At 40.9% G+C, this 22,498-nt stretch overlaps 1 protein-coding gene across 3 annotated transcripts in view; it reads left to right on the forward strand.

Moving 5' to 3' along the window:
• The window catches only part of LOC149313082 (inorganic pyrophosphatase-like), a 48,690-nt gene extending 26,519 nt beyond the window's left edge, over positions 1-22,171 (forward strand). Inside the window, exons 9-12 of one of the 3 annotated variants that reach the window (XM_089526031.1) lie at positions 2,276-2,361; positions 4,646-4,715; positions 11,629-11,668; positions 13,846-14,143. In XM_089526031.1, the coding sequence (XP_089382157.1) occupies positions 2,276-2,361; positions 4,646-4,715; positions 11,629-11,668; positions 13,846-13,874 (225 nt within the window). In that variant the 3' untranslated portion in view covers positions 13,875-14,143. Of the gene's footprint in view, positions 1-2,275; positions 2,362-4,645; positions 4,716-11,628; positions 11,669-13,845; positions 14,144-21,890 lie in introns of those variants that run through there. The other 2 variants (XM_089526032.1, XM_089526029.1) reach the window with 2 other exon arrangements.
• Positions 22,172-22,498: the final 327 nt, after the last annotated feature.

The following is a 22,498-nucleotide window of genomic DNA, read 5'->3' on the forward strand; positions in this document are numbered from 1 at the left end:
CTGAGGACATCTTGTGCAAAGATCCACCTGGATCTCCAGAGATCTCAACAGATGATACCATCAGTCTGCATCTGACTATGGAAACAGCCAGATTTTTCTATAATCTCCACTTTCCACCAGGGACAGAATGGCTGTTAGGAGGAGGTTATCAGAGCAACACAGTGATCCCTGTAAGACGTGGATTAGGTGACTCCACAACAACCAAAGAATTGCATATGCAGATGTAAGATTGAATGACACTTATATATGTCGCTAATCGGATGCTGGCTATTGTCGGAGTATACTTATTGAAAACAGTTTAACTTATGGTCCTATTTAAAGGCACATTGATTTTATGGATTTACTGTGAGTATGGCTTGAATCAGAGTCCAACACACTATATCCACTGGAATGGATTTAGACTCTTTAGCTATTCTAAACTCAAGTACACTAAACGCAGCTCTTTAGCCATTTTAAACCCATGTAGATTAAACACAAGATGGAACAGGCCAGCCCTACTCTGTGCAGTGTTCACTTACGTCTTATCTGTGGAGGCTTTCCATGCAGTTTCCAGCTAAATGGAAAGGCTCTGTGGTTAAAGAGACTCTTGCCTTCTGAAAGTTGCTTATCCTGTCTAGAGGGCAAGGGAAGTGATAACCTGGGGTGGAGATGAGGAATGACAGACTGACAGTCTTGTAGAATTTAGAATTACTGAAGAGGACTGGTCACAGTTTAGTTCTTGAGAAATTGTGAGACAAGTTGTTGTGTACCTTCAAGTCATTTCCAACTTGGGTGACCCCTAAGGCACAATATTACTAGGAGAGGTTTTTTTTTAAAAAAAAATAGTATGATGAATGCACTTATTCCTCTTCATTTGCTTAGATTCTACCCCTCTGTTTTCCTTTAACAAGTGCCTAGTGCATTTGTTAAAAGACTACTCAGATGTTCCTTTCATTCTTGGACAGTAAAGCAATTTTCCACATCTGTTATACTTGTCTACTGATCTTGTGGTTATTTCCAGTTTAAGGCTGATGTCGTTGCAGCATTTAAGAGGCAGGCTGTTTATCTCAACCAGACCCAGATGTGCTTTGAAGGAGGGGGAAGGTTGTAGGTTTCAAACTGTTTTGAGTGTGCATAGAATTATTGCTGCAGATTCTGTCACATGTACCATATAGATCTATGTCAGGGGCTGGGCAACTTAATACTTCCCTATATTTTGCTGGAGTGTAGCTCCCATAGATTTTAGTTATCATAGCCAGTAGTAAGTAGTGAAGGGGATGGTAGTCCAGTGATATCTAGAGGGCAATAAGTTGCTCCCCATTGATCCATGGGAAGCATTTAACATACAAACATATGTGCTGGCTTCCCTTTGGAGGAAAAAGAAGTCTTAATCTTTGCAGTGCATTTTCTTGTAGTGTCTGATGAAAGTTTTCCTTTTTTCCTTTCCCTAAAATTCATCTCTCTAGAAAAACAGTGATCACAACTGCCACCAACCTACCTTTCCACCCACCCCTTGGAAAAATGCTTCTGGCTTCAGCTGCCTGCCCAGCTTTTCTGTTGACCTTAATTAGACACTTTCCAACTGTTTTAGTGAGATTTGGAGACGACTGAAGCCAAAACAGCTGGCATTCTAAAATTAAGCATATGCTGAAATGCTTGCCTAAAACAGAGCCAAAGCCTGAACTAAATTCCTTAGCTCTCTATTTGAATGGGCTTGGAAAGGCTTCTCAGAGCAGTTACAGGAATGCTAAAAAGTCTCTCCTTTCCCCAAATATGGTTTGTTTCCCATGTCCTACATGATAGATAGCTTTGCTCAAGAGGTTCCATTATTATGAAACATGCATTGTCATTCTTGGATGATGGTGGAAGTGTTTATTCTACTTTGGGAAGCTTTCTAGGATATTTTTTGTAAGAACAAATTATAGAAGATTCCTGTTGTTTTTTTAAGTGCAGTGGTTTAAAGACTGAATTAGGTTAAATGCCTTAAGTACCAGAGCTGTTTTGGGAAGCTAAGCAGGGTCATCCCTAGTTAATACTTAGATTGGACACTGCCAACAAATGCCAGGTGCTGTAGGCTATATGCATTCCTTTCTTCAGAAAACTTTATGAAATTCATGGGGTTGCCTTGAAGGTGTGGACACACACACAAACACAAGTGCTGCACACACAAAGCAATTGAATTGGAATGTTCCAAGCTATTGTTGAAAGTACAGTTTTCCTGGAGATAATGACATGCCATTGTTGTCCTTTTTGAAATGGGAGAGAAAATCACATCTCAATTTCACTTTTTAAATAGGCATTTGCGTTTGAAATCATTAAATCTACACATGAATACTGGAAAGCCTTGGTTCACAAAAAAGCTGATGGAGGAGCCATAAAATGGTAGGCATACAATTTACAGTGTTTTATCTAAATCCTTTGTGAATTAATGCTAAATTATCTTGGGTGGCTTCTATTTTGATAGTAGTAGTTTTGTTCTTTAAAATTTCTTAGGCCTGTTTTTGTTGGTAATATTGCATGCATGCATTTGTGAGTCTGTATGTATGTTTGTGTGTATACACACACACACACACACACACTCATTCATTTGACTGAGTGAGCCCTGGGGATTACTTAGTAATTAAGCTTTAGTATCAGCTCCAAAAATAAATCGGCCTCTTTTCCCCATTTGTTGTATGCTCACAAAAATTGTAACTTTAAATCTTTTGGAGGATGCTTTGATTTTGGCAGTGTTGTAGCTATGTAGCACTCGCTTTCTCTCTCTCTCTCTCTATAATTTTATATGAGTATAATACTAATACTAATTTTATACTAATTTTATATTAGTATAAAATAGTGAGAGAAAAGGTTATGCATGACTATTTATGAGCAAGTCTGAGTGAGTTAAGTTGTGTTTAATGCCAGAAAGAAAGGTAAAAAATCAAAACTTGGAAAAGTTACTCTTTTGGATTACATCTCCCAGAATCCATGATGGCTCTGGGATTTATTTAGTTTAGAAATGATGAAATCAAAATAGTTAAAGAGTTCCTGTACTTTGGATCAGTCATCAATCAGAATGGAGACTACAGTCAAGATATCAGAAGTCTAGGAATGGAAAGGGAAGCTATGAAAAAACTAGACAAGATCCTAGAGTAGAGATATATAACTGAGCATTAAAGTCAGAATCGTCCAAGCCATTGTATTTCCTAACACCATATATGGATGTGTGAGCTGGACAGTGAAGAAAGTGGATAAGAAGTAATTTGTTTTTATTTTTTTAAAGTAAATCAATTCATTCGAGATGAGGTGTTGAAGAAGAGTGCTGAGAATACCGTGAACAGCCCAAAGGACAAACAAATGGATCCTTGAACACATCAAGCCTGAAATCTCCCTGGAAGCCAAAATGATGAAACTGAGGTGGTCATAGTTTGGCCACATCATGAGAAGACATGACTTGTTAGAAAAGACAATAATGCTAGGAAAGTTGGATGGTAGTAGAAAGAGAGGGTGGCCAAATGCTAGATGGAGAGACTCAATCAGGGAAGTCACAGGCTGGAGTCTGCAGGACCTAGGCAGAGCAGTGGAGGATAGGGAGTCTTGGAGATGTCTCATCCACAGGGTCACTCTGAGTCAGGTTCAATTTGAGTGCAGTTAACAACAACAACAAAAGTCCAAAAATAGCATTTTTCTCCAAACTCATTAAAGGATTGCAAGTCCTATTGAACTGGAGATTTTTATTTCTATGTAAACATGCCTAGGCTTATACTGCTAGTCTTCAGTCCTATGTACCTGGAGCTCGGAATCCTCCAGTCATCCAGATATGATGACTTTTGGCAAGGGCTGATGGGAATAGCAGTCCTGCAACATCTGAAGGGCCACATTGCCTATCCCTCTATACACATATACCTGAAGATTATGTCTCATTGAATGCAGTAGACAAGCATATGATTGTGATGTGAATCTTGACTATAGCCAAGAGTAAAAGCATTGCAAAAACAAAACTTCCCTCCCCTTACTTATAGTGAGCTGATTAGGACATATCTGTTGATGAAAGAAGAGAAGATGAAGAGAAGGAAAAGCAGAAGACATAGCTGTTAGAACTTGTGGAGCTCAAATAGTAAATAATCCCTGCTTTTCTGTTGCTAGCCAGAGCTAAACCCCAGGATGGTCCAGTATGAAGAACTATGCAGTCATGCTGGCTAGGGGAGTCTGAGAGATGTAGTCCAAAAGAAGAATGTTTCCAAATTCTGCTGCTTACCATGTGGAATGGGTACCCACAATGGGTAAAAAATGCCTCCCTGCCTCTGTAATGTTCCTCCAGACTTATCCATGTAATGCCAATCCATGATCCAGTTAAGTGGTACTATAACTAGGCCATCTATTTGTTGCACGATCACCGGCTATGATATATCCATTCAGATTTTACACTATAGCCCCAGGCAGGCATTCATCAGCTCATATGCAAGGATAGGTGGGTAGGTATGTGTGGGTGTGTAAACTGGACAATCAGTATACACCAGGGCTCCAGTATCCTGGTACCTTTCAGACATGTTGGACTCCCAGTATCTCTAGGAGAATGTCCAGCACTCTTGGAGTCCTGGATTGAGGGTGCCTTCACTTCTTATTCACTTGTTCCTTCATAAATTTGTATTAATATATTTCTTTCTCTTTTGTTGTTAATTTTTAGCACTAACCTTCTGGTGGGTACCAGTCCCTATTGCTGTAATGAAGAGGACATAGAAGCAATTGTTCAGTCAGTAAGTGAAAATTTGCTTTCCCCACACCCCCATGTCATAACTACACAGGTGGGCAAATTGTGTTTCTCCGAATATTGTTGGGACTACAACCCCCATTAGCACTAGCTAGCATAGCTAATGATGAGAGATGATCAGAGCTATAGTCCAACATTTGGAGGTATACAAATTTCTGTCATATGTACAGTTGGCTCTTCATTTCTGCAGGGCATGCCATCAGTGGATTGGAGCTTCTGCAGATGGCCCTACCCCGTTTTGCTCAGTGGCAGTGCATACACGTGCTGCGCCAACACAGCTGTATATATGTTGTGCCGCCATTGAAGAGAATGGGGCTTAAGGTCCTGTGGAATTTGCCATCCGCAGGGGGTCCAGAACACATCCTTCACAGATACAAAGGACCGATTGTATTAATCATAGAATCATCGAATAATAGAGTTGGAAGAGATCACAAGGGCCATCCAGCCAACCCCCTGCCATGCTCTCAATCAAGGCATACCTGACAGATGGCCATCCAGCCTCTGTTTAAAGACCTCCAATGAAGGAGACTCCACTACACTCTGAGGGAGTGTCTTCCACTGTCAAACAGCCCTTACTGTCAGGAAGTCCTCCTAATGTTGAGGTGAAATCTCTTTTCCTGGAGCTTGCATCCATTCTTCCGGGTCCTAGTCTCTGGAGCAGCAGAAAACAAGCTAGCTCCCTCCTCAACATGACATCCCTTCAAATATTTAAACAGGGCTATCATATCACCACTTTCTCTTCTCCAAGCTAAACATCCCCAGCTCCCTAAGTCGTTCCTCATAGGGCATGGTTTCCAGACCCTTCACCATTTTAGTTGCTCTTTGGACACGCTCCAATTTCACCACATCCTTTTTAAATTGTGGTGGCCAGAACTGGACACAATATTCCAGGTGGGGCCTGACCAGAGCAGAATAGAGCAGCATTATTACTTCTCTTGATTTAGACACCATACTTCTGTTGATGCAGCCTAAAATTGCATTGGCCTTGTTAGCTGTCGCATCGCACTGTTGACTCATGTTCAACTTGTGGTCTACTTGGACTCCCAGATCCCTTTCACACATAGTCTCGTTCAGCCAGGTGTCACCCATTGTATATCTGTTCATTTCATTTTTCCTCCCTAAGTGCAGTACCTTACATTTCTCCATGTTGAAATTCATTTTCTTAGCTTTGGCCCAGCTTTCTAATCTATTAAGGTCATTTTGAATTTTGATCCTGTCCTCTGGAGTATTAGCTACTCCTCCTAGTTTGGTGTCATCTGCAAATTTGATAAGTATGCCCCCAATTCTGTTATCCAAGTCATTGATATAGATGTTGAATAGCACTGGGCACAGGACAGAACCCTGTGGGACCCCACTGGTCACTTCTCCCCAGCATGAAAAAGAGCCATTGTTGAGCACTCTTTGGGTTCGGTCAGTCAACCAATTACAAATCCATGTAACAGTTATTTTGTCAAGCCCACATCTCACTAGCTTGTTTGCAAGAATGTCATGGGGAACCCTGTCAAACTAATGAAGAGATGGACAACCCGTCAAACTTCAGATGCCATACACGCCCCTGTTAGAACTCAGGAACATCTGTCTCCAATTTGTAATTATGTTCTGAATAAACTTAGGGGCCATTCACATTACAATTTACCCTGGTTCTGAAATCGATTCTTGCACGTGAAGTTCATATTCACTCCAAATCCCCCACAAGCGAATCAGAGGCTTGCACACCCGTTCTGTGGCAAATGCCCCTTAGAGCGGGTTAAAAGAAATCGGCGCAAATAGCGTTTCTTTTGAGAAACCCCAGGTTCTGTGGAATATGAACTTGCCCCCGATCATGACTGGGGCAAATTGAGGGAGGGATTTAGGTCAGAGGGTGGGCAAAGGGCAGGGCATTCCCTCCCATCATCAGAAGGGAGGGAGGGAGGAGGAGGAGGAGGAAAGAGCCAAAGAAGGGGAATCTGGATGCAAAGGGGTGACTTTTGGGCTGCAGAGGGCTGTCAGAGAGAGGTGGGGGGTGGAGAAAGTGATGGAGGAGGAGGAGGAGGAGGAGGAGGAGGAGGAGGAGGAGGAGGAGGAGGAGGAGGAGGAGGAGGAGAAAGGGGCCGTGGAAGGAAAGGAGCCATGGAGGGGATTCTAAAACAGAGCAGGAGGAGGAGGAGGATGAAGGAGCTGGGGGAAAGGGTCAATGGGCATCCCTGAGGAAGGAGAGGGTCTGAAGGAAGGAGGAGAAGGAGGAGGATTTCCAGTGGGAATTGGGTTGTGGGGCTACGCTGGGGCATGTAGGCAAATCCAGCTGCAGCAGAAGCAGCCTCTTCTATTTCTGATAATTTCCGTTTGATGTGTATTTTTTAAAAATTATTTTTGGCAAGAAATGCACATGTTCTTGGCAATAGATAGATAGATAGATGGTGAGCAGAAGCAAGGGTCATTTCATGGCGGGGGGGGGCAGAGCAAGACAAGTCTCTCCTATCCACCAGGGACCTTTTCCCTTTGATGTGTATTCTTTTAAAATTATTTTTCTCTGTCTATTCTATGCGCATAGTCTTTCCTTTGGAATGACAGCTGGATTGCGAATGAATGTTACAAACCAAATGTAATGTTGCAACTTGGCAAATTGATACAGCATTTGCTAGGGCAGGCTATTATTTCCTTTGGAATGACTGCTGGGTTAATGTTACCAATTGAATGTAATGCTTCTCTTTCCAATTATGTAAATTGACAAATTGATACAGCTTTTGCTAGGAATTCAGGGGTAGCCTAGGGAGAGCAAAAAAAAAGCATCCTTTTCTGGCATTCCGAGGTGAGGAATTATTATTATTATTATTATTATTATTATTACCTGTGTATGAGGCATTCTGGGGTGGCAAGGAATGGGGGATGCTGAATGCATTAACTTGCATTTTGGGGTTGAAAATGGGGCCAGGGGGAGATCATAACCTGCACCCCTCCACACACACAAAGAGGTTTATTTGACAAAATGTGCTCAATTTGGGGCATTTTGTGCATGGCTCTTTAAAAAAAAGGAGGGGGGAGGACACTTCCAATGCCCCTGCAAACGTCACCTATGACGATTGCTTGATTGACAGCAGGCGCCCTCAAGTTAAACCTGATAAGGCATTCGGGTTAAAATGCCCCTCAATCGTAGTGGTCACTCGCTCACTGAGAGATTCGGGGGAGGGGCATCCAGATCTACCCAGTTCCACCCACGTTAACTGGGCCAGTGGGAATGGGGCCTTAATATATCAGACATAATCCTTTTTTTTTAACTAAGGCCCAGCACAGACGGTGCGAAAGCGCCATGCTGGAGCCAAAAGTCAGGCCAGGGAGCACGCAGCATTTGCATGCTCCCCAGCCCTACTACGTATGGAGAGCACTATCTTGGCATGGCGCCGTCCATACGCAGCGGCAACGATCCCATCACACGCGCGCTGCATCCAAATGGACTGGTGCGCATGATGTCATCACACCGCTGGAGGGCGCTTAGGATGCCCTATTTGTGGCACGAGAAACGGAGCTCCTTCTGGGAGGGCACCTCATTCCGCAAGAACGAAGCCAGGGAGAAAGGGGCCAAGTGGCCCCTTTCTCCTTTGGCTGTGCCTGTTGGGGTGTCCATGGGACATGAAGTCCCATGGACACCCCTTTCCAGGCCACAGGGAAGCGGCGTTTTGCCGTTTCCCCATGGCCTGGAAAAGTGCCAGGTTGGAGCTGCAGGGGTTGCTGGTGAGGCTGCCCTGCCTCCAACCTGGCAAGAAAAGGGGTGGCTGCGGACCGCCCCTTTTCTGCTGTCTGTACCCAGCCTAAGCTAAATTATCCATTGTGCCTTTTATGTTCCTAAAGTAACCGAGTGACATTCAGCCTGTAAAGGATGCTCATAACTGCATTTTTTTCAATATTTCCAAATTTTTCCATCCCTGCTCTATAAAAAACCGAAACTTTTTTTTCATAGCTTCAAAACTTTTAGAAATTTTACATCTCTACCTGTTACTCCCATTGGACAGCTATGTGGGAGCTTTTGGCAAAACATCTGGAAAGTCCCCTGGTAAAATGCAAAAAGGGATCTGGCTTCAGAATTAAACGTAGAACCCAGTTTTCTCATGGGTATGGGTATCCCTTGACGGAGCCTACGGGCAGTATTTTTAGTGCCATGTACCTAACTGCATTTCCTCACGTTTGATTATTTCACCAAATGTTTCATCATGCAGGAGTCAGCCCTTCCCTCATCATCTGGTGCTGAATAATGGCAAGATGGCCAGTTTGTATCTAGCCTACCTACCATCTTTGTACTCTGCTTTGTTTTTTGTTCTACTCTGTTGCCATGAGTTACCACGCAAAACTCATTGACTACCAGTCTTAGTCTAATTGCTAAAAGCGTACTTTTATTCACCACCTTGTCTAATTAAATTCATCTTGCAGGAAAAGGGAACATTGTGTGGGCACACAGTCATGGGAAAGATAGACAAAAGAGAGGGAGGAGAAATGAAAATATGCTGCCTTTTCGCCCCAGATAAATAAATGTTGCATTCATTCATTCATTCATTCATGAATACAAAAGACTTGAGCAAAGGAACTAAAAATATAGATACCTGCTTCTTTGCTAAACATGAAACGTTACATTCTGATCTAATTGTAAACTGCTTTGCTAGCTGCATCTATTGCATCAGTTATTTAGAGGGTTCTCCCCCCACTCCCGAGCAATCCCAGCTATTTAGAAAGCTGATTTTTAAAAACTATTAATGGGTTAAAGTGGCTGCTTGATAAGATTAAGTTGTGGCAGTTGTACAGCCATAGCGGCTACAAACACAACATCCACTTTGGCTTGAAAAGCCAAACTCTCAGTGACTCATGCTCCCTCACATTTATTATAGGAAATTGGTTGATGTATTTTAGATGACTCTTTCAAAATTTCCTTCAGTTTCCTTCAGAACTTGGAAAGGCTCCTTATTCATTCATTTATTTTTAACTACGGTTCCTAAAACCTTCTGGCCAGCAGGGCCAGCACTGGAAATTTTGCAGGACCATCAACCCCTGATTTGGAATTGTGATCAAACAATTAAGTTTTCTAAACTCCGACCATTGGGTGGGAGGGAGGGAGGGAGGGAGGGAGGAAGGAAGGAAGGAAGGAAGGAAGGAAGGAAGGGAAAGGAATTATAGATTCATAGAGTTGGAAGAGACTACAAAGGCCATCCAGTTCAACCCCCTGCCATGCAGGAACTCACAATCAAAGCATCCCTGATAGATGGCCATCTAGCATCTGTTTAAAAAACTCCAAAGAAGGAGACTCCACCACAGTGGTGTGTTCCACTGTCGAACAGCTCTTACTGTCATGAAGTTCCTCCTAATGTTGAGGTGGCATCTCTTTTCCTGTAGCTTGACTCCATTTTTCTGTGCTCTAGTCTCTGGAACAGCAGAAAACAAGTTTGCTCCACATCAATGTGACATCCCTTCAACTACTTAAACAGGGCTATCATATCACCTCTTAACTGTCTCTTTTCCAGATTAAACATACCCAGTTCCCTAAGTCTGTCCTCATAGGGCATGGTTTCCAGACCCTTTATCATTTTGGTTGCCCTTCTCTGGACACGCTGAGGGACTAGTAATTTTCCCTCTGCTGTAACCAAGGATCAATATCATACTTGTGCCATATTATTATATTCCCGTAGCACCCAGGAAACCTACCCTAAACCAAAAGCGAATGGCTTGTTGATTGACACCAGTTTGCAGGTTGCCAGTTTGCGTAACACTACACTATGCTGGCTCTGTTTTATTTTAATTTTTAATTCAGTCTGGGCTTATCATGTTTGAGGCTCATGATCACTTTCTGAAGGAAGTTAGCCTGGGAGGTGGGGGATGCATCTACAGTGCAGAATTAATCAGCTTGACACCGCTTTAAAAGCCATGGCTTAATGCTGTGAAATTCTAGCATTTTTAGTTTTGTGAGATATTTAACCTTCTCTGTTAGAGAAGCTCTGGTGCCACAACAAACTACAAATCCCAGGATTCCATAGTATGCAGCCATGACTGTTAAACCAGTGTCAAACTGCATTAACTCTGCAGCATGGTGCAAAACAGTGTTTACATCACAGCTCCTTTAAAAACAACAGTTCTAAGATTCCAAGCCATCACGGCTTGAAAGGAAATTGCTGAATCAATCATTTAGTTCAAGATGGGAATGCACAATCCCACAAACTAGGCAGAAGTGGCTCTCCAATCTTAAAGTCTTGATAAATCTGTACCAGTGACATTTGCTTCTTCAGCTCTCCATCGTCATCAATCAGGTGTTCTCCTTGCTCCTTGGAACGGTCTCCCCTTTTGTGTCTGCTGCCCATACAGTGGTACCCCGGGATACGAATGCGCCGCCTTACGAAATTTCCGGGTTACGAAAAAAATCCTATTAAAAAAACTGTTCCGCGTTACGAAAGTTTTTTCGGGTTACGAAAAAACTTTTGGTGCTTTTCGGCGCTATTTCGCACGAAATCGCGGCTTTTCCCCATTAGCGCCTATGGCAATTCAGCTTGCGAAAGCCTTCCGGGTTACGAAAGCGGCAGCGGAACGAATTAATTTCGTAACCCGGGGGACCACTGTATTATGTATTATGTAATTAGATTGTACTTTTGGCACCATAAAATTCTTGTGCTGTAGTTCAGTCTTCTACAGTCCTGACGTTGGACTCCACTTTCCATCAACCCCAATGAATATGGCCCTTGTTCAAGCTGGGAATTGTAGTTTAACATGCAGCTGACACTAACTATATGTAACTTCCTCCCCTGCTCATCCTGACTCCCTCTCCTCTCCTTCCCATATCAAATTTTAGATTGTAAGCTTCTTGGGATAGAGAGTTCCCCTTTTGTACTTTATATAGCACTGTGCACATTTGATAGAATGAAATGAATAAATGTCCACTCTTTCTATAGGCTCCGCCACCTGTAGAAGAGAGTTCTGTTTCCAAGGATGGTAAGATTGCTTGTACATATATTACAAAAGTAAATTGAGTTTGAAAGAATCACAGAAGTAAGCCCTATTGCATCCCACGAGATTTATTCCTAAATAGGCATGTAGAGGAATGCAGCCAAAGTCAGTATCCTCAGATTTGTGCCTCCAGCAAGTTGCTTATAATGGTGTGTTCTAGTGTTCTGCATAATATCATGAGCTAGAAGTGTCATGCAGCCCTTCCCAGCATAGTGCCAGCCAGCTGGCCAGCAGGGGATGATGGCATTTGTGACTGGGCAGATCAATAAGGCACCAGAATGGAAGAGGTAGTGAGTCTGTTCAGAATTTGGGATACTAAAGTTCACATTCCCACTCACCCATGAAATTTCCCTGGTCTCCCTTTGACCAGACTCTTATTTCTTAGGCTAACTTCCCAGGGCTGTTGTGAGGATGAAATGAGGAAGAAAATACCTTGGTGGAAGGATAGAATTAAAAATGTAACAAATTATGAAGTATTTTGACATGCAAAAGAGATAATTCAGGACAGAGGTTTAGGAGAAAGGCTCTTTTGCTAAATGTTGGAATTGATTACTGAGTTTTCAAAGATCCATTCATATTATAGAGTGATAAACATTATGTAAAGTTAGATTATATTGCAAGATATTCCATTTTGTACATGGCGCTATTGAAAATAAGGTATTAATGCTCAAAGTATAGTTTTGTTACAGGAGTGATTCTCATAATAACTCTATAGAACTATTTCCATTTGAGTGAAAATTCCTTTATTAGAGTTTATTTATTCATTTATTTATTAGAATGTATTATTTATTAGTAGTGTTCTTTTCATGTTGGCAAGCTTATGGCTGCATCTACACTGCAGAAATAATACAGTTTGACACCACTTTAACTGCCATGGCTCAATGCTATGGAATTCTGGGAATTACAGTTTATTGTGACAGTAGAGCACCCTGACAGGGAAGGCTAAATTTTTCACAAAAACTACAAACCCCAGAATTCCATATCATTAAGCCATGGAGTTAAACTGGTATCAAACTGTATTATTTCTGGAATGCAGATTAGGCCTATGTCTCATTCTTACGCAAAGGTTGCAGTGATTTTAGTTGGACTAGGCAATATATGTGCCACAATATATCTGTAAGATGATTCCATGCAGAGGTGTGTGCCAGGCTTGCTAAATCACTTCACCTGCAACACAGGAGCTGCTAATTCCTATACAGATTGTTTATACACAAATTCCTTTCTACTGATAGGACCTGCAGAGGTGATCAGAAATTGCAGACAAGGCCGCACATTGGGAAGCACTACTTCCTGTTCAACTTGAATTGTTGATGGTATAGTTGTGCACAGAGCTGCCATCTTGAATTACTTTTCTAGGCCCACATTACTGATGAGAATAAATGTGGTTTAATGTTGCATGCATCTTTTATAACTGCAGATACCAACCTGTAGCCAAGGTGGGCTGTGCAATAAGAATCCAGATTGGGACTGTGGGCAGCGAGAAAAGGAAGTTTAACCTCCCCTTCTACTTTCTGTCCAGTGAAACACATTCCTCTGCTGGTGCTATTTGTATCAGGAGCAAAGTTCCCGTTGCCTCTAGTTCGATCACACATGCTTCAAATATTAACTTTGTAGCAGCATGTTTCATGGAAATCACAGCAGGGAGGAAGAGTTAAATCCCTTGCCTTGTGCCACAGTCTCATTCTTAATAGCCTTGCCACCCTCTCCATGACTGCTGGTTCTTGTTTAAAAAGAAGTGCATGTAGTTAATCTATATGCTTTAATGCCACATATAGTTTGGTCCTTAGTTTTCACTGAATATAATGGTTGTGTAATAATTTGTCCTCTTACAGATTTATTTTCTGTGACTTGAGGGTTCAAAGTAAGACACTAAAAAAACCAGATTCTTTACTTGTATGACATTCCAAATATCTTTTAGCATGTTTTTCACAGTTTTCCTACATTATTGTCTGAGGTTTCTTTTTCCTTGTAAGAGAGGGCAACCACTAGGTATGTATTATCAAATTTCTTTTAGTAGAGCATCACAAAATAACTCAGAATAACACTGTCAGGTTTGTATGTGTATACTGATTATACACAAAGGGCATCAGTGATTCATGCTTTGGATACTCATATGAATTTAGTTCCTTGCAATGAATAACATTTGTTCTCTTTTCTTCTAGTTGATCAGTGGCATTTTCTTGGCCAATGAGGACAATCAAATTTATCTGAAGTTAAACTGTGAAGTCTTCTAACTACTTCCTTTTTGCCCCTCTGCCACTGAGACATTCTCCCACACATGTATTCTCTCTTTCTCACTCATACAAACACATATGCATATATGTGCGCGCGCACACACACACTTTTATTTGTCTGAATATAGACATACAAAGTCACCAATGACTGGATTCTAAAAATGAAAATCTTTATAAACAATGCAAATTTTCTATCATGTAAATAAAAGTGATTTTTAAGAGTTTCTTTTCTGTGTATGTGTGAAATTTTAATTGTTCCCCCAAATAAATTTTCTCCACCTTCCTAAATAAACCTGATGGCTCTAACAAATGGTTAATGGAAGACAGAAACTTTCTGATCCTGTCTTTTGAGAGTGAGTGATTATTGTGGGTTTGGGGTGTATGTGCCAGTGCAAGGACAAGGACTGTATTAAGAGAAGAGTCATCCTTTTGGTTAGTCCCAACTAGAGCGTGTGTGTATTGTGTGAAGTCATTTCTGACTTATGGCGACCATATCATAGGGTTTTCTTGGCAAGATTTGTTCAAAGAAGGTTTGCCATTGCTTCCCTCTGAGCCTGAGAGAATGTGACTTGCCCAAGGTCACCCAATGGTTTCATGGCCAAGTTGGGAATCAGGCCCTGGTCTTCAGAGTTGTAGTCCAATATTCAAACCACTGCATCATGCTGGCTCTCATCCAAACTAGAGTAGACCCACTGAATAAATTGTTGAGGAGTGAATCAACATAGGTAAATCCCATTTATTCAGTACTGTATTTATATTGTAGTAGTATTTATTCACTATTGTATTTATACGTAGTCAGGACTAACAATGTTTGGGACATTGTATGTTGTCATTTTAATTATGGTTTTACGTAGTGTTTAATGGTTATGATCAAGCTGGCATGCTAGAATAAAAATCATGGTTTGAAAAACTTTGCAAAATAGTGTGTGACATAATGTTTCAATTTAAATAAAAAATATTAATGTGGTTGTGGCTGGCTGGCTGGCTGGCTGTGGAGGCCAGAGCAACCAGAAACAAAGTGCTAGAAAGATTTTCAAAACCAGGCTTCTGGCATGCCTCAGTATTAGTTACTGGGCAAGATAAGGGTAAGGGTGCTATTAGACTCATGTCTTCTTATTGGGCCTCCCATTGGTGTCTGGCTGGCCACTGTGGCCAATAGGACTAGGTAGTTCTTTTGTTTGATCCGGCAGAGCTGCTTTTGTTGTTATTGTTGTTACAGTTCTGAGGCAGCATGTTGTAGTCATTTGAATTCTGGACTAGGAATCTAGAAAGTTTCAATCCCCACTCAGCTGTGGAAACTCACTGGATGACCTTGGATAAGTTATTCTCTCAGCCTAAGAGGAAGGCAGTGGCAAACCTCTGGATGCATCTTGCCAAGACAAACTCATGACAGTCACCGTGAGTCAAAGTCAATTTGAAGACACATAACACAAAGTTTAAACTCTAATGGATCAGCCAGCCAGCCAGGAAAAGGGTGGTATGGGAGTTCTGAAGGTATTAAGAACAAGAGAAACATCCTTTGGCAGCTGTATGCTGGCCTAGGTCCACACGTGGACCACCGGTGTTATATAGAGTCCTCCTAATGAGTAAGCAATGATTAGCACAAACCTTGTTTTACATTTTCTGAATTCAACCATGCTTTTTCTGTGGATCAAGGCTGCATGTGTTGTCAGTTCCTGACAACAGTTTGGTCCTCACATCAGTAACTGAAAATCCTATGCATATCTGACAAATTCATGTCAGTAAGAAGCAGAGCCTTGATTTTTTAAAATGTATTTTGGGATAGTGGCAACCTCACTAACTTACATTAACCCCACTTTGAAAAACCATGCCTTGAAATTTCAAAAGATAGATACTGCCTCCCTCTCTGGAATAGACATTACCAACTAGTATCATTTGTGTTATCTCTTGTCCATCAGTGATAGTCCCCACAGTGACTAAAAACTTGCCTACTTTTGGGGAAATTGTGAAATATCAGGGTGTGAAAGAGTTCAAATTATACTCAAGTGTATTGCTTGGTATAAAAAGTAATAATAAATTTGCTCAATCTTGTGATGTTTTTGCTACACTTGTGAAGGTGAAAAAAATAATAATCTAGTCATTCATTGTTATGTGCCTTTTCATTTGACTGATTTATGATGACCCTATCCTAAAATTTTCTTGGCTAGATTTATTCAAAGGAACTTTGGCATTGCTACTCTCTAAGGCCTAAAAAAGCGAGTGTGACTTGGTCCGGCTCACTCAGTGGGTTTGCACAGCTAAGTGGGGATTTGAACTCTGGTCTCCCAGATCCTAGTCCAGCAATCAGACCACTACACCATGCTGATTCCCAATTGAGATTTTAAAAAATACAACATAGAAAGGAAATAGAATTAAACCACTTTGGCTCTGAGTGCTGTTTAGTTAACATGGCCTAACATTCAAAGGTATGTATCAAAAGTATGTGGAAAGTGTCCAGAGGAGGGAGACCAAAATGTTGAAAGGTTTGGAAACCTTGCCCTATGAGAAGTGAGTTAGGGAGTTGGATGTGTTTAGCCTGGTGAAGAGAATGTGAAGTGGTGATAATGGTAGTGCTGTTTAAATATTTGAAAGGATGTCATATTGAGGACAGCAAGCTTGTTTTCTGCTGCTTCAGAGACTAGGCCCTGGAGCAGTGGATTCAAACTACAGGAAGAGATTCCACCTAAACATTAGGAAGAATTTCCTGGCAGTAAGAGCTGTTCAACAGTGGAATACACTCCCTCAGAGGTAGTGGAGTCTCCTCCTTTGGAGATTTTTAGGTAGAGGTTGGATGGCCATCTGTTAGGGGTGCTTTGATTGTGTGTTCCTGTACAGCAGGAGGTTGGACTGGATGGACCTTGAGGTCTCTTCTAATTCTATGATTCTATGTTACTTACATAGATTTCTGGTTCATCTGAGGTTAGGGTGTGAGTCTAATAAGGACTTGTTCGAAGAAGGACCTCATCAGTAAGAAACCATTCTCTCCCACCCCATGCCTGCTTGTGTGGTCCTGAAGTAAATGAAATGTGTTTGAAGTTAAATCCGTGGCAGTTGTTTACAGAATCAAACTTTAAACAAGACAGGAAGTAGCAGGGAAGAAATAATTCATTGGTATTTCTGTTTGTCTGGACAGGTAACTAAACCATACTGAGCAAGTGCCTGAGGAAGAGTTCCAACTACCAGTTATCTCATATCCTGGCTAATGGGTTTACTTGCCATTCTGAGCATCACATGCTTTAGAAAGGACAAAATATCATGAGAGAAACTCAGTTCCTTAAGTGCTTGCATTTATTAGAGCTGCCCAATATCGTTTGGACAAATCTTGGCCTAAATCCCTGGTAGAATAGGCCCATAAAACCAATTGGATTTATTTATTTGTTGACTTATTTAACAATCAGTTCAATAGGTTTATTCCAATTGGGCTTAATCAGTAAGATTCTGATCAGTATCCTTTTTTCAGGGACAATCTAAAATAAAGATTAAATACATTAAATGTTGACTTGCTAGAGGCAAAAGGTGCAGAAGCCATTGTTAAAAGCATGTTACAAGTCATAAAGATGTGAACCTGTAAATACATTTCTATGTGCCTTCAGTTTACAGAACTTTTTAAAGACACAATCTGTGGTTTGCTTTGGGGGGGGGGGGGGGAGGGGACAGGATGCTTCAACCTGCCACTGGATTGAAAGTAACCTTTCTGTTTGGATCATGGGCCTCTTTTCCTTTTGCTTTCTACCTTGCCAAGCATTATTGCCTTTTCTGGTGTGTCATGTCTTTTTCTGATATGTCAAAATACAGCAGTCTCAGTTTAGTCAGCTTGGCTTCTAGGGAGAGTTTTGGGTTTGATTTGGTCTAATACCCATTTATTTGTCTTTTTTGAAGTCCACAGTGTCCATATAACTCTCTCCAGCAGCACATTCCATAAGGGATTATTGTCTATCAGCTTTCTTCACTGACCAGGTGAAGCATACATAGAAATTGGAAAAACGATGGCACGGGCAAAGTTAACTTTAGTATACATGGACATGTCTTTATTTCATTGTATATTTAATATACAGTGACATACTAAATAGAAATGGATAAATAGGAAGATTGGGCTAGCCGCTAGTGCATCTCCCCCCCCCCCCCCCAAAGTAATGCTTCAACTAGTGTGGGCATCTGTAATCTGTCTGGTAGATGGGAGAATGCATCCAGGACCTAGTGAATATTTGCACAGGTCATTTTGACATATTTCAATGCTATCAGCCAAACAATTCAATAATATTTATGATTTTGCCTTCTTTGTAAACTTATTTTGGTGTCTGATAGCCTTACTAGGTAGAAGTTGAAGGGAATTATCAGGATCTTCACTAGCACCCAAAATGCCAAGGTCTAACTTGGCTGTTGTTTAATATTCAGAAAAGTTCCTTACAGCTTTATGAAGGGATGGACTTTTACATCTAAAAATGGCATCCATCCTAATCCAGCTTCTGCCAGAATGCTACTGCCATTAGCAGCCAAACAGACAACAAGCCTTTAAAAAAAAATTATGATGATATCCAGATATGGAATACCTTTTCCTAAAAAATTTCCCTGTGGTCTACAAGTTCCAGTTTAAGACATTTGTATTCTTACAAGGATTTCAAATTATTTTTTCAAACAATATTTGGGAAAAGAAGCTGGCCTGGGAGAAAGGCAACATATAAATTAAGTAAGTAAGTAAGTAAGAACTCTTCCACCTGTTTTGTAGTTCGGCTCCCAGAAGCCTCTGTCAGCATGGTCAATGATGTAAGATTCTGGGAGCTGAAGTCCAAAACATCTGGAAGACCAAAATATGATTTTGAGAGTGTTACCATCTGGTCAGGAAAGTGATCTTTTTAACTATGATGATGATGATTGTGTGTTATGTGCATAGATAGGTGTGGATCACTAGAGCATAACTATGGGAATTATTTGGTGAGTGCCAGCATTTCAAAAGATTACCACTACGGCACTGGTGTGCCAAACCAACCTGAAACCCTTACTCAGAGAATACATGCCACTTCAGTGTTGCCTTCACTGTAGAACTTTTGTCTTTAACATTTCTCCTGTTTAATAATTTGGAATACTTTGTTATGCTTCAAGTAAACAAAGCTTCATTTCTTCATGATGAAGTGGCTTCATCTGCATGGTAGGCACATACTTAAATCTGCGGTCCAAAACGGAACACAGTTTTGAGGAGACCACATGCTTGCAATCTACAAAATAACTCAAGTTGGTTCTTTTGTAGTTAATGACCTCCCCCTGTTGAGTTGGCAATGAGATCTTAAACGTGCTTTTTGTTTGTAGTTCAGTCTCTGGAAGGCATTGTGGAGATGTTTTAATCAAGACAATTAGCTCATGCAGAAGGCCCAGGGATGTTTTTTTGGCACAATGGGATGTTTTGTTCAGTATCATTCCCCCCCCCCCCCCCCCAATGGTTAGCTGGAAAGGATAAGATGCTGACTGAATATTCTGTGCTGTAGGTCCATCTCTTTGCCTTAGACTTTATTGCAAAGACAAGATACGCTTGTTTACTGACATGACATTTTGTCAGCAAGAACCTAATTCTGGTAACTCTACCACCAGGCAAACCAGTGAAGGATGATGGATAGCATCATTAGAAGTGAGGAACTAACAGATTTGCTGTCTTACTTTGCCCCTGCCAAGAGAGCAAAGGCACACCTTTTTGTCTTCTCTTTTTGGGGAAGCCCATTTCTCATGCATATAGAATTCAGCAGGCTGCAATAACATTTTTTTTTATTTGTTACTATGTTGTAACAAACCAATTCAGAAATGGTCTGGACTGTCAGCTAGGTGAAATAAAATGGCAGATGTGAGTGGCGATCATTGTGACTGAGAACTGAATACCTTGGGGTGCCCAATTATAACTGCAGCGAGAGGAAATTCAAAAAAGTAATTTTGGCATCCTCTGTTGCTTTTATGTCGGCCCCCGAATGAGCAGCTACTCTGCTCCTTTCAGGCTTCACAGCAGAAAGACCATTAATGGCAACTCGGAGCAATTTGGGATTCTGATGTCCATGAGGTCGAGAATCAATGCTTCTTTTCCTCACTGCTTTTCTCCCCATACTAAAACAAATTTACGAGACATGCTGTGCAGCTGCTCTCATCTACACTTTCTCTGAAATGGAAAAAAGATAAACGGCAATAGTATTATATACATATCTTCCTCTCAGTGTTACCTCCATCCCACACCTCCCACAAAAACTCAGATTTTGAACAGGGTTTGAGAAACTATCCTTACTAGGTTCTGGTCCTGCAGGCAGTGCAATAGGATTAAAATGAAAAAGCAGGAGCTAATGGCCCCTGATGTCAGTGAAGATGTGAATCTGCTCTGGGATTTACTCTGACGTTTTAACTTCAGGTGTTTCCAGAAAGTGATAACAGCTGCAAACGGCACTAAAAACAAAGCAAGAGCAGTTTTTCCATTTACTTTAATGGTTCTGGTCTGAACAAGTGTTCCTAGTCCTAAAGCAGAAAAGGAACACCCTAACAAATACATAACTAAGCACATATTGGAAATCTTTAGCCATGTCTTTTAGGACATTAATAGGGACATAGCCCTTTTAAAAACAGGCACACGGAACTGAGTGACAGTCACTACAGAACTGTTTCATACATCTATAATTAGATTTGTCCTTGTATCCATTAAGACTGCATGACAAATCTGTTGAATGAACCAGGAGCGCCCATTAGTCCTGAGTGGTTTTAATATTTAAAATCAACTTTTCAATTTGGTCTTGCCAAATATTATCATTGGCATTTGAGAGGTTTGATTGAGCAGTTTGCAAAATCTGTTCCCTCAAATGTTCCAGGATCCCAGGTCTTTTAAAAAAATATCACTACTACAACATAACTATAGGACCTAAATATCCTAAAGGCATCATCTTCTGTCTGACCTTGCAAGCTAAGCAGGGTCAGCATTGTTTAGGACCTGGATGGGAACCACGAACAAATACCAGATGCTGTAGTTGATATTTCAGAGGAAGGAGCTGGCAAAGCCACCTCTGAATATTCCTTTCTTCAGAAAACTTTATGAAATTCATGGAGTTGCCATAAGCTGACAGGTGACTTGAAGGGATGTACGCACACAAACAAACAAGCACACAGAGCACAATTATTTACTATTTAGCTATCCAGTAGTAGAGGGGAACTCAAGCTGGTAGAAAAGATTTACTTTCTCCTTCAACCTCTTGCATATTGTCATGTCTGTTTCAGTAGCCTTGGCAGCCCTGTGCAATAGGCTGAGGGCAGAGGACAGGGAAACCGCAGCCAGTGAGTGGGAAGTCCATTCAGGTGGCACTGAATGGGACTCTAATAATTTCAGTATTTTCACAATAAAACAAAGGCAAAACTAATACCATGGATCATTCTGGCAGGGCTGACTGACTACTCTCTGCATGTAGTCAGCCAGCCTTGTACATATATTCGTTCTATATGAAGGAGAATAAGTGCATATGCCTAGTCTATATGTCAATGTACAATGTATCTCTTGCTGGAGGTGTTGGTACCACTATCAAAGAGCTGTCCCTAAACGTTTGTCTGGATTGCAACTGTTCATCCCAACTAGAGCAGACCAATTGAATCTGTGAGAATTTGGTTAGTTTCAATGAATTGGGGGATCTACTCTAGTTTCAATATGGATTGACGTATCTGTGCTTTTATACACCTTCAGTAAGAAGAAGCCATTCACTTTATGATAGGGATGAATCCTATAATATTGTGGTGGACCATGCTAGTTGTTACTGAATCCAGTTTTTGAGCAGCTCTAATTTTGTCCGTAATAGGCATGATGAAATATGTACATACTGTATCTACTTCCTAAATTCCATTTTTTTGGACATGATAGAATGCTGAGAACTACTTTTTATATACACTATTAATTATATTCCTTCTCTGGGAACTAATTTTTTTATGCACTATTAATTTTGTTATTAATTATTTTCTTTTTCTGTTAGGGTCTAACCATGGACCACCAGCTGAAGATGAAAGCCAAACGGTTTGACCACCTTGCAAGATTCTTAACTGGCAAACGCATCCTTTAGAACTTCAGAATTTTCTGCACAATTTTCATCATTCTCTTTCTTCCTTTTTGATATGGAAGGTGCTCTGATCTCTTGATCATTTCGGGTGGCTTTCCAGCTTTATAATAAGCTGTTTCAAACAGCTTTATAATAACGTGTTTCAACTTTACAAATTATTCCTAAGTGGTCACATTATATTAATAATTTTTCCCAATCACTTTGGCTAATAAGCCCTAGGATGAAATTTGTCATTACTACCTCATTCACTTTCATTTATTTTTGTCCCTTTTATTTTCCTATCTACTGTTATGTAAAAGACTCTTTCTTGATTAATTACGAGTTCAATTTACAAGAATATTGTCTGTTTTGAATTCTAGAAATAGGCAACTTTTTCTTAAATTCTCCATCACTTCTTGATGTCCAGATTAAGTATAGAAAAACTATTGGGAACCCCATCAGGAATGAGGAGGAAGAGGAGAAGGTTGTTCAATTTCCTCTTGATAAACAATGTCCCAAAGTGTTGCAGAGAGATTATTCTGTGA

This window comes from Sceloporus occidentalis, unplaced genomic scaffold (assembly GCF_023333645.1).
Source record: "Sceloporus occidentalis isolate IW3139 unplaced genomic scaffold, rSceOcc1.0.p SCAF_5, whole genome shotgun sequence".
Lineage (NCBI taxonomy): Eukaryota > Metazoa > Chordata > Lepidosauria > Squamata > Phrynosomatidae > Sceloporus > Sceloporus occidentalis.